We start from the raw sequence: 12,977 nt of genomic DNA, 5'->3' as shown, positions 1-12,977 counted from the left end.
TGACTTACTTTCTCTAAGTCTCAGTGTTCACATTCTGAAAAATGGGGGAATTACTATTTATTTCACAAGGTTCTTATGGGAATTGATTGATATTATGCCTAAAAATAATCCCACACATTGCCTGAGACATAGTAAGTGAAATAATAGCTTCATTACTATGAATATTACCATTCTTTATATTGACTTAAACCCCACAGAGATTATGACCCCTGTTTTCAAAAGAATATTCAGGAATTTTTGGAACTAAATACTTACAAGTAATGTGTTGGCTTCTATATCGTGAGCTAAATTGCTGAACAGAATATTATATCAAGTTGTTAAAAGACAACTTGTGAAAATTTGGCCTCTTGCTTATTTTTCTTGCTGTCTGGAGAAATGAGGGTAACTTAAGGCCTCTATGAGCTCCAGGAAAGAGCAGAACAGAGTTGTAAAGCGGATGTAAAGAATGGAAAAGAAGGTAGACACTGCACCTGAGTCTCAGTTCTGCCAAAGGCTATCCTCATATGTTAAGTATTAATAATATGATTAAATGTTCCATGAAAGCAGAATCTTGTCTTATTAATTTTATATCTCCTTAGTAGCTAAAAAAAAATACCTGAAGCCTGACAGATACTGTTAAATGAAAGAATCAATGTCCAAATGAATGAATGAGTCAATGATTCTTTTAAATCAATGATAGGTCAATAATGCTTTTAAAAAGCTTTTTTAGTTTCTAAAAATGTACTGCAAGAGTTGAAAGTAAGTATATGAAGAAATCTAAGTTTATTATTACATGACAGTCACAATTTTAGAGTTGGAAGTCCCCAACCAACCTTCCCTGCCAATAAACCCACTGCCAGCTGCGAGATGGTGTTGCTGAAGCCAAGGTTAGCAGGTGGGTGTAGCCGAGCTGAACAGAATCTGAGCTTTTGGGGTTAGCTGCCTGGTGCAGTCACAGGAAGAAAGATCCATATCCCACCTTGGTTATGGGTCCTAGTGCTCACAGAATTATTAGCTTTGAAGTAACAATGGAAAAGTCTCAGATGATTGTCAGCAGACACAAGTTGACAAAACAGCGAAAGTGGTAGAATGACATGTAACAAATACATTTTGAGCACTCATTATGGGCCAGAATATGAGCTGGGTGCTTCTTAGAGCATAGTCTAGACTCTGTCAACTGCATCAATCCAAATCCTGGCTCTGCAACATAACAGTTCTTTAACTTTAGGTAAGCTACTTAGCTTGTCTGGCCCTCAGTCCCTTCATCTGTAAAATGGGATAATAACAAACCCTACGTTGTGGCATTGGGATAAGAATAAAAACCAAAAGCTAATATATATTGAAAGTACTTAGAGCAGTGTCTGGCACATAGTAAGCACAAAATAAGACTGCAATGATGATGATGATGATGATATCTTTCAATGCTCCTAACATCTCTACAAGTTAGACTGTAGTATGCCTGTCATATTGAACAAGTGAATCATGGAATCCTGGCTTCTCAGCCTCTGCTAAAGGAAGTGGTTCTGAGCTATGTCTGGAGCAAGAGTGGTCATTTTCTGTGCCACCTAAGCCAACCTCCCCATAACCACAGCCAACAGGAGAAGGTTAGGGTTACATCCACCTATGGGATAACTCGATAGGAAAAGGTCTGAACAAACAGGAACAACGGTAACTAGATAGTCCATCTGCTTGTCTCCCTAAGGAGTTAGAATAAGGGGGAAAGCAGGGATTCTCGCAGCCATAGGAACAAAGTTGGAAACATTGTAAAGCTGAGAGAAGCCAGGAGGGGTCATAAGTGAGGTGACCTGAAGAGTAAATGGATAGTACACACATATAAAAGCATTAAAATGGGGGAAAGATTTACCGAGTAGACTGGACAAAGCAGCTAATTCATGGCAACAGGAGCAATAGAAACAGGTGCAAAAGAGCCAAACCACGAACGGCAGAGCCTCGAGGCTGACAAGGTGACTTGGATCCTGCACAACCTTCCAGCTCTAGGCTTTGTGAAATTCTGCTTTTTGGATTTTTTTAAAATCAGAAGATGCTTGTCTCCCTTACCTTCACATAATTTCTATAGTAAAACTCCATTACGGAGAAGTCCTGAGTGGATCTCTGGTCTTTTCAAAACTAAAAAGCCTAACCAATGCACCCATTTCACAGACAAGGTAATGAAGCTTCCAAAGAGGTCAGCAGATCACCTAAGGCGGTAAAGCCAGGATTTGAAGTCCATCTTCCAACTCTAAACCCAGTATTTCTTTCCACTACACTCCAGCTCCCACTCCACAGGAATACAGGAGGGTAGCAAGCAAGACGTAATAGCTGAGCAATTGAAATGGCTAACGGACTCACATGTACCTGCACTTAATGTATCTTGGCAAAAGGTGCACAGCCAAACCATAGTGCCAGGTGGGGGAGGTTTGCAAGCCAACCTTCCCTTGGCACTTGGAATAGCCCCCAAATGGACCCTGGCATCTCCAGTCTTTTGCACATCAGCCTGTCAGAGACAACCCAAGAGCAAAGAGGTTTTGTTTTTAGGTATCTTGTTGATTACGTTAGAAACCACCCACCATTTTCTCAACAGGAGGCCAAGTACACATTGATGGCTTTGACAGGTGAGCAGTATGGCCAGTAAGTCAGTCCAGCCCCATATGGATGGCTTAAATTGCTAGAAAAGTTCCTTGGACTGAATCAGGACCTGTCTGTACCTTTCAACTTATTACTCTAGTTCTGTCTTTTGTGGTAACACAAGTCATGTCTAAACTCCTCTATTTGTTTCTTAAAGATCAGAGGGATAGGCCTTGATAAATTAGAGCATCCTCAGTTGAACTAAACAAATAATATCAATTGACAATAAAGATGCAAAAGTGACCCTGATTAACAAATTAATGAATTTGCTAATGAATTTTTGTAAGAGATTTGCTGAAGGTAAAAGGTGCTGACAGAAAAAGCATCTAGCCCTCTCTCCTGTTCCCACGGACACTTAATAAGTACTGGATGATCCTGGTGGCACATAGCAATGACCATACTTGGAACTCTTCTTCTCTGCTCTAGAAGAGGCAGAGCTTTAGGAGTGAAATGAAGACAGCTTCAAGCCAAGTAACACATGATGCTTAGGCAGCTGAACTGAACTTGAGCAAGGACGCTTGAGTAAGAGTAGGTAAGTGCGAAGGTGGGTCCTCTGGCACCAAGTTGTCTGCAGTCCTGGAAACACAATCCTAGAGCTCCTATGGGTGTGTTCTGTGGGCTTTGCACTAACTCAGCCCCTAGTGTTACTTCCCCAGAATGGAACTCCCCTTCTATTTCCTGGACTCTGGGACTCTACAATAGCACCTGGGGCCTCTTTGTCCTCTAGCCTTGTCCTCTACACTGCTTCTCCCAAAAGAAAACTCTGTGTCTTGGGCTCACCTGGGGCTCTCAGAAACAAGGAGCCTGCAGACACATGAGGAGCCAGTGGTCAAAGGCCAGAGGAACCTGCAGACAGTGGCGAACGGGCTCCACATAGCTGGGGCTAGTGGCCCTGAGCAGGACCCAGGCTTGATTGATGGGTTTTATTCACAAAATCCTCAGGGGGATAGACAAATGCTCAAAGATTATCTTTTTCCACAATTGTGAATTGTGCCTAAGAAGGTTGAACTACGAAAGATATTATCTACCAGTGGGAGTTATCACTACAAAATATATATATCAAACCGAAGCATTTTTGAAAGGCTACTTGCTGTGAAAAATGTACTTAACCAACCTATATGCATATAGGAAGTCTATTAACACTGCCATCTTTAATTACAAAGATGAAATATATAGATAATACATTAAAATTCTATTACACACCATTAAATTCTTTTGCATACTTTAAGAAGAAAAAATGTAGATCATATGGCAGATTAGCAAAAGTACAATATGGAAATTTAAACCCATACAGAGTCTGAATTTTTAATATAAAGTTATATTAGAACCTGATTTTCTATGGAGTAAATAATTTACTTATAACTGAAGAATTCCTTGACTTCTGGTTTAAACTCACACATCAATTTTCATTTGATGATTTTGCTTTCACTTGTTTAAGAGTTTGCCAGAGTATCCTTGTGTACTTTTGTAGTTTTAAATGTCAATTATCTTGCAAAATTCGAAATAAATCTCTTTAGCCAAGTTGGAATCATGCAGGAGGTTAAAAAACATTGTTTGACTCTCAAAGCAATAATATAAGATTTCAGGAGGGAAATCCAATTATTCTATGCAAGGAAGAAATAGAACTTCTTTGGAAAAAATAATTCAAAAATTTTAGGGTGTGATTGAAAAATAAGAAAAGCAAAAGGTCTTTCAAAGTTTTAAATCGCCAAAGTTTAAATTCCCAGCTGAGGTATTGGTTTTCTGCAAGACCACAATTTTGCTGATAGTATATTTACATTGGGCAAGAGAGGACTTACAAATTCTCATCCATACAATGTCATAAGGATACAAAAAAGGTTTTTCTTTGCATCTCATTCTCTCATTACTTATATTTTGTGTTTAAAACAAAAACATAGTAAATGCAAAATATAAAAATAAACAGTGGTCCCAGCATTGAGGCAATATGGATGAGGAAAGTGTAAATACAAAATGAGAGAAATGTAAACTTTAAAGTTTTCACAGAACGATTAATTCCCTCTGCACATATTGGAAATATTTAGGATTATCAGTTAAGCTTTTAGATATACATTTTCTTAACAAGAGAGAAAAGGTTGGGTGTATTCATGTTTCAATAATAACTTTAGCTTTTCTTTCTTTTGAATTATGCTATTTGGATCCAAACTGAAAATTGCATCCATATTGATCGTTATAGTTAATGAAAAATAGCCCCACTATTATTATTTCATAACTAACAGGGTTTGGGTAACAAGATTTCATTTAAGTGCATTTCGCTGCCCAACACTGTTACTAGTCAAAGGATTTTGCTATCTTCTGACATTTATAATGCTGTCATTCCAGATGCCTCAAATGGTTGCCTGTTTTACCTCCAGAGGACGTGGTATAAAGTGTATCAAATAAAGTCTACCAATCCCTGAATCTCTTAAGAAGAAGCCATCAGAGACTCTAGGAACAACATCTTCAAACAAGATATCCTCAGGCTTGATTTCTAAGCTGAGGGCAGACACACAACTTCAGACTTTGAAACGGTTTCTAGAATAGAATGCTAAGGAGAGGCAGGGTGTGCAGGTGTGTGGCATGGAATGGGAATGGAGGAAGATGAGATGGCAAGCTGGGCTGCTGGAGACTCCATTGCCCAAACCGTCTTTAACAAGATGAGAGGGAGTATTTATATCTTCAGTTCACCCTGGGATCCCTGTTCTCCTGCAGAAATCAAAGGCCTTCCTGAATTTTTCATGGAGATGTGGGTCCATCCACATCCAAGAGGCCAAGTAAGAGACAAACACAAGACTCGTCCACCCTCAGCCTTTGCCCATGCCCTTTTAACCTCTGCCTCCTCCAGCCTAGTTGAAAATAACATAGAATAAACTAAAATAAAGCTGAAGGAATCATCTCTTCCATTTTATTTGGAAAACAGAACATCATCATTGGTAATCTGCCAAGGGTGACCGGTAGCATATGAAGGAAAGATCTCAGAGATAGGTTTAAGGCTGATTCTTGTTCTCTCTCCATTTCAACATCCACTGTCTATTAATCCCTGCCCAGGGGGTCTCCAAAAAAAAAGCATTAGTGATGTAGGGCTTCTCACAGAGGTTGCTCTATTTTAAGGGCACAACCAATTTCCTCAAATCCTTTGGCATCCTTGATCAGCATATTTCTATCTTCACTGCCACCTACCTGCACAAACATGTACAACACTCTTGCGCACACATATACACACACACACATTCTCTAGAGAACTTATTGGAGCACCTCATTCTGATGAGAGAAGGTGGCGTCCTTGGTACACTGAAGATATGATGTAGCAACTAGGACAAGCTTTAGCCGTCTTTTCATGGATCCTCACACTATTCCCCCAGCCCCCGTTAAACACACCTGTGACACACAGCCTGTCTTAACCTCTTGTATTCAAGGTCTTTCTGTCAGACACAACCACGCCCAATATTAGTCTTTGGGAATCTCTATCTACTTTTCTTCACCCTAAATGTTTCTTTGGTGTGACAATGACTGGCTCTTTGAAATGGTTTTGGAGCAAAAGAAACAAAACAAAACAAATCCACCCATGACCATAAGTGCTTCCCACACTGATGGGAGGATGTTGGTGGCTGGTGGAAATTCCACCATTGTGCCCTTCTTGTCAATCAGACCATATCATAAATGTGAAGACAATGTGGCCTCTACATCTGTCACTCCAGTCAATGCCAGGGCTGATGTGGCTGACCTGCCTGGTCTCACTACTCTCTGGAAATTACAAGCTACATTGAAGAAGACAGCCTTCCCTGAGAGAGGAAACACTGGTCTTCGATTAAAGATGTACAAGTACTATAACTCCCATGTTAAAAACCTCAATTGATTTGTAAATGTGAGGCACAGCAATCTCATTTTCCTGCTCGCCTTCCGGCATATCTGGAGACTGAGGTTTACCATTCGTGATTCAAGGACTCTTTTCTTGATCATATAGTTTAAATAGAGTAGTTTGTGTATATACAGGTAATCTATCAAGCCAGTTATTCATGGGGACACTGGTTGAGGAAGAAATGGAAGGCTTACATTCTGAGATTTTATCAGAGATTTTATGGGGAGATTTTTCATGCCAAATATTTGGATAATGGAAATTTTTGTATATCTAAAATATGTCCAATTTCTACCAATCTGATACACAAAATTAAACAGCATGTAGTGATGGTACCAAAGTAATAGATGAATTAAAGTTTAGACAAGACCTAGACTGGTTCTCTGTTGAGTTTCCTAACAGTGAAATAGCCCAGGCCCTCCCATACCTGTGGCCTACGGATAATCAGTCAAGTCTCAACCTGCTCTCAGGCTACCCTAGGAGCAGATGATGTTGGTTTTACCAACACAATACCAACACATAAAATATCAAGTGAAACAGGTATTTTCTATTTCTACTTGGAAATTCATTCATTTCACAAATAATGATTAAGCATTAACTAAGTGAACACATTATTCTAGGTGCTGTAAGTGAACACATTATTCTAGGTGCTGAGGATACATCAGTGAACAGAACAACATCAAACAAAACCCTTGCCCACCACTATAGCACTTACTTTCTAAAACACAGTTCCTAGAATTTTAGGACAAATATAATTTTCTTGAGGTCTCAAATTTCTGAATAAGAGAAAGGATGCTGATGATGAGCTTTCTGAGCTGGGCTAGAGGGAGTACCTATTGACATGCTCTTTATTGTAAGAGGAGACAAAGCCAGGATGCTGACTTTCTCCTGGCTGGGAGAAGAGAGAAGAGGGCTTGGTAGCAGCAAGCAGCTTGGCAATTCAGTCATTAAGCAAACATTTATGGAGCAATTATTATAAGATATTCTGATTTACTAGTTGAATAATTCCTTTCTAAGACAATCCACTACCCTTATCTGATATGCCTCTCGTTTATAAAAGTTACTCCCCATCTAGGCATGTTCCCAGAGAGAACAGTTGGATAATGGTGCTGTAGAAATAATCACAACTTTTACTTATACCACAGGTGGAGGCATTTCTCATAAATGGGGAAGTTACTTATTAACATAATCAATGATCATTATGGAGCTGGGTCTTATAGAGCTATGTCTATGGCACCAAGATTCTTAATGTCAAGGTAACATAAGCTACGGGCTGAGAGGCTAAGGCCATGCTGCTCTTACCATGACTGAGATGTGGAGGATCCTCAGCTCCTCTTCTGCTGACTCATGCTGGGGTTCCTCAGTGGGGTCTTGTCCGGGGAGGCTCGGGGCGCCATCCTGGTGATGGATGTGAAAAAGCAAAGTGCCATTCTCCAGCCACTGCTGCCTCCAGCGCACCAGAGGGATGTCCTCCGTGTTCCCTGAGATCTCTAGAGAACCAATACCAAAAGCACAGGTCAGAATTACAACTGGACCAGTCTGAATCTTCTGTTTCGTCTTTTTCCTAGACGCTGGTTCCAATTGGCCAGTGTTAACGTGAAGACAACAAAGAGTTCCAACGATAGTTAGGTCAGGGTTACTGCTGCTCCAAATCTCAAGGAAGGGAAGAGATCCTGAGAAGAAGAGAATTATCCCCTCTAGATCTTTGCACCATAATCTAGAGAGCCAGGCTCTCACCCATTGAGAAAAATATCAAGGTGAAAATTCAAGTTCTTTCCCATATTTCTCTGATAAATAGCATCCTTTACCCAGCACAGTTTGAATACCCCGATAACCCCTGGGGTAAATATAAGGTTGTTTGCCTCTTGTACATTTGAAAGTGTGAGTCTCCTAGCAATTACTCCTAGACACCAGTGAATCTACCAAGGAAAGAGTTGGTAATTACTGTGCACAGAACTGGCACTTACAGAACAGTCCTGGGAGGTTACTGCAGAGCAACTAGGGCTGACAGGTTATTTCTAAAACCACAATCATTTGCTGCATAGTCCACTGGAGATGTTTGATTCTTGCTGTGGCAGGTAAAGTAATGTTTTAATTCCCTTTAATTTTTCTCTTCATTTTTCCAGAGCAGAGGTGGTGTATGTGGAGAGGGAGGTGAAGAAGGGGGCCCTTATCACAGACACAAGCACTCACCTGCTCTCAGGGCCCTAGATCAAGGCACTGGACTAGCAATAACAAATTAATAACAAAATATCAAAAACCTACTGTGTGCTATGCACTGTAGGTGCTGGCCCATGTTGCAGAAGTATACTGTTATGTGTCCCTCTCTCTAATATTCCTAAGCAATATCATACCAAAGCTTTGAGATATTCCACAGTAGAGAGACCTGATTAACACAGCTTTCCTGAACTTCATTGGCCCCAAAACCATTTTTTTTCCTTAACAACTATTACTACTCTCAGGAACTAATATTTTGCTGAACACTTTGGCAAGGCATTGCTTTATAAAATTTCGTCTTTTTTCAAAGGCATGGCTTCTTTTCTCAAAATTTATCACCTTTGGCCAAAAAAATAATAATTCCATACACATAAAAAAGATTTAATAAGACACATTTAGAATAGTATTCTCATCAAGTACCACAATCATAAAGAGGAAAGCAATTTTAAATATTTATGGAGTTTATAAATATATTTCACTATTTGTGGGAGGGCACAAATGATGTTCTGCTTTATTTATTTACTTATATATTTATTCATTAATTTATTTAACAGACAGACATTGGGGATGTATTATGCACCAGGCACTGTTCTAGGCACTAAGGTACAAACCTAAATGAGGCCTCAACAAGTTCTCCAAAGCAACCCACTGTGAATGAATGTGGTAAGTGTCACACCAAGTACATAACCAAGTTTTGTGGGAAAATAGAAGAAGGAAAGAGTAATCTTGGGTAGAGGGTGGAAGAGGGGAGGAAAGCAGCCTTCTCAGAAGAAGATGATAATGGTGTTGAGTCTTGAAGTGTGAGTGGATTTCCTTTTAATGGGCAGAGGATTGGGGAGAGGACATTCAGACACTGATAGGAAAAGAAGAATGATAAGGAGGAGGAAGAATATTGGCTGGTCCTCTCAGGGCAGGTCAGTGAGAAGGATTTCTGTGAGCCATGGGTCATGAGCCTGCCCTAAAAGACCCTGCTATGATTCCTTCTCTCCTTCCATCCTACAGACCAGGGAGCAGGGTAAACTTGGGAGTGTGAGGGAGGACAAGAGGGCAGCAAAGACAAGGTGATCAGAGTCCCCTTCATCCCAGCCCCTCTCCCTAATCACCCAGAGGACTTAGTCATCCCGCTGGGCTGACAAGCTGTGTGCGCTCTGGGAAGTGATGGGCACAAGCATCCAGGAAGCTGCAGTGGGCAGAGGGTGTGAGAAAGGAAGATTGCCTGCATCCCGTTCCTGGTTTTCCCACAGGCACCGCCCCATTTGTTAAGTGAGGCAATGTCATAGGCTTCCTGAGTTCACCTTTCCTCTAAGCAGCCTTTCCAGGTCTCCCCATGAAGAGAAACCCTTGGGTGCACCTCCAAGGGTGCCCGCTTTGACAAGCAGCAGCCACGTGACACTTCACCACAAGCCCTCCAATCACAGACCCCACTCCATGGCACTTACCCTTTCTAACCTCTCATCAAGCCTTCACATCAAAGCTCCGGGAGGAGTCCTCCAGGGAAACACATCCTCCTCTCCCAAGTCTCTTTCCTGCCACTGCACAGAAACCAAACTCCCTCCCCTTCTCACCATAGACATAAAACTCACAAGCAGCAACAGCTTCTAGCAGCACCTAATGGCATAATTAAATCACCCAGGGCAACACAGTCCAGCCTCCTGCCTGCACCTGCTCTAACTCAGCCTGGGCTTTATCCCACACATGCCGCGTGCCACTTCAGTCCTGCCGGTAACCGTTCAGGAGGAATCTAGCACCTCATACCTCTAAAGCACTTAACAAACCAGATTTTCATTTCCTAGGAGATCCTCATCAAGTAGGTCAGGCTCATTACCTCTGTTTTAACTGTGGAAGCAAAGACAAATAAATATGGGGACGAAGCTCACCCCAGCCTGACACAGAACAGGGACTAAGATGGATGAACTTCCATCAGATCCCTTCCGCCTCCAACATGCACCCCAGATGACCTGACCTTCAAACACGCACATTGTGAGGAAGCCCTTGAGTAGGAAGTCCATATTGTCTTGTAGGAGTTTTTGAGCTGCAGTATTTTAATTTTTCGCGCAAGGTCTTAGTATTCCGTGACTTCTTTTAAAATTGAGATATAATTCACATACCATAAAATTTACACTTTCAAAGTATACAATTCAGTGGTTTTTAAAATATTCACAAAGTTATGCAACCATCACCACTCTAATTCCAGAACATTTTCGTCAGCCCCAAAAGTTCCTGTACCCACTAGCAGTCCAAGACTTTTTTTGATAAGGAAGGTGCTCTGCTCCAGGGTTCTAGCAGTGATGGTACCGAGGAAAGAACAGGTGCAGTGGGAATATTGACAAAATGTTCCCATGGAGAGGTGGCTGAGAGCACAGAATCTCTGACCTTGGCTTCCAGGACGGCCCTCTGAATCTCTCTGCAGGTTTTTCATGCCCATCCCCATTGACGGTGATATCCTGATTCTGCTCAGATCAGCATCATCATAGAGGCAAAGGGAGAAAGAACGAGGGCACTATGCCTGCCAGTGAAGGTGCCTGTTGTGTTTTAGAGTGAAAATAATTATGGTATGATAGCTTCTTCCTTGGCTTTTTTCCCCTCTCCTGGCAGGATCTGACATGGGAGAGCTAAAATACTAAACCAGGAACTTATTTACTTATGCTATATCTGGCCTTGGTCAACTAATAAAAAAAAACACACAGGGCACAGTAAATGTCTTGTGAATTTCATCGCAATGGGGCTGAGATCAGAGCTTGGAACATCAATGTAATCATGGTGGTCTGGATGTCAGCAGAATGTCTCAAGGAGAGGAAATGCTCAGAAATCGCTTTACCAATGCAAGCCTGCCCTGAGACTCCCAAGGAACGAATATGGGAGGTGACAGAATAGTTACTAGTCCAAGGCTTCCTGAGGGCTGTGGATGAGGCTCACACAGAGCCTTTGTCACTGTGTATTGAACAAAACAAGTGCCAACAGGAGCCTACACAGTCATCGCAAGTTCCACAGGTGGCTGGAGCACCACAGCCACCAGCTCACTGGGGGACTGAGAGCTGCCCTGACTTTTAGCGTGTCCATTCTTCCCCTCCACAAACCTCACATCTCTCAGCACCTCTCCAAATTCTGGAACTGCCTGGGATACACAGAAACCAGGGTGCCATTTATTCTTGTATACAACACACATTGTTGGAGCACACTGTATTTGCCACCTTCAGCAAATTGTGCTACATGATCCCCACTCTCAAGGAGCTTTGATCTAGTAAGAAACTGAGGACAGGGCCGGCCCCGTGGCTTAGCAGTTAAGTGCGTACGCTCCGCTGCTGGCGGCCCAGGTTCGGATCCCGGGCGCGCACCGACGCACCGCTTCTCCGGCCATGCTGAGGCTGCGTCCCACGTACAGCAACTAGAAGGATGTGCAACTATCACATACAACTATCTGCTGGGGCTTTGGGGATAAAAAGGAGGAGGATTGGCAGTGGATGTTAGCTCAGAGCCGGTCTTCCTCAGCAAAAAGAGGAGGATTAGCACGGATGTTAGCTCAGGGCTGATCTTCCTCACAAAAAAAAAAAAAAGAAAAAGAAACTGAGGACATGGCCATGAAGACATACTCTAAGCAGTCCCAGCAGTGCTGAGTGAGAGGCTGGAACTTGGCTGGGCGTCAACCGTGGGAAGGGATAAAATGGGAAGAAATGTTGGGAGGCAATTCCAGATGAAGGGAACAGTGTGTGCGAAGGAACAGCAGAATGATGCATGTTTGCAGAACCGCAGGAGGTCTGGTTACACTGCAGAGTGGAGGATATGAAGAGGAGGAGTGGAGGACGGAGGCTAAAAATCTAGATTGATGTCAGCAGTGAATGCCAGGTTAAGGAGTTTAGAGTTAATGGAAAGTCACTCATGGTTTTCTTAGGTAGAAGAGCAAATGAAGACACGATTTCAAAAGATCAAGAAGATCCAGAAAGAGAGTAGCAGACAGAGTAGACTCAATCACAGTCTCACTATAACTCTGATCCTATATTCTGCAGTGACCAAAACACTGAACTGGCATTCAGGAGACTTGGGTCTGGAGTAACCTTGAATGACACACCTAGATTTGAGTTTTCTCAACTGTACAAGGAAGAGCTGTATAGATGAATTTCAAGATCCTTTCATATCTTGACATTTCACAATTCTAAGTGCTGTGCTTCCCAGGACCACCTTGAAAGATGATAATTTCAATGTTCCAAGCAATGTCTAATCTTCTCTCAAGTCTAACCTGCACTCCACCTCTCCTTTCCCTCTGAGCACTGGGTGGACAGGTTTGGGATGATTTGATCAGGGGCTT

The 12,977-nt window shown here is 42.0% G+C and overlaps 1 protein-coding gene across 2 annotated transcripts in view; it reads right to left on the bottom strand.

Moving 5' to 3' along the window:
* ASTN1 (astrotactin 1) overlaps positions 1 to 12,977 on the bottom strand; it is a 313,546-nt gene that overhangs the window by 180,617 nt on the left and 119,952 nt on the right. For both annotated transcript variants that reach the window (XM_058540000.1, XM_058540001.1), the window contains exon 2: positions 7,760 to 7,947. In XM_058540000.1, the coding sequence (XP_058395983.1) occupies positions 7,760 to 7,947 (188 nt within the window). The remainder of the gene's footprint in view (positions 1 to 7,759; positions 7,948 to 12,977) is intronic.

Source organism: Diceros bicornis, chromosome 4, assembly GCF_020826845.1.
Source record: "Diceros bicornis minor isolate mBicDic1 chromosome 4, mDicBic1.mat.cur, whole genome shotgun sequence".
In the NCBI taxonomy this organism is placed as follows: Eukaryota; Metazoa; Chordata; class Mammalia; order Perissodactyla; family Rhinocerotidae; genus Diceros; species Diceros bicornis.
Note: the sequence above shows the minus strand (reverse complement) of the source record. Positions and strands in the feature narration are given on the sequence as shown.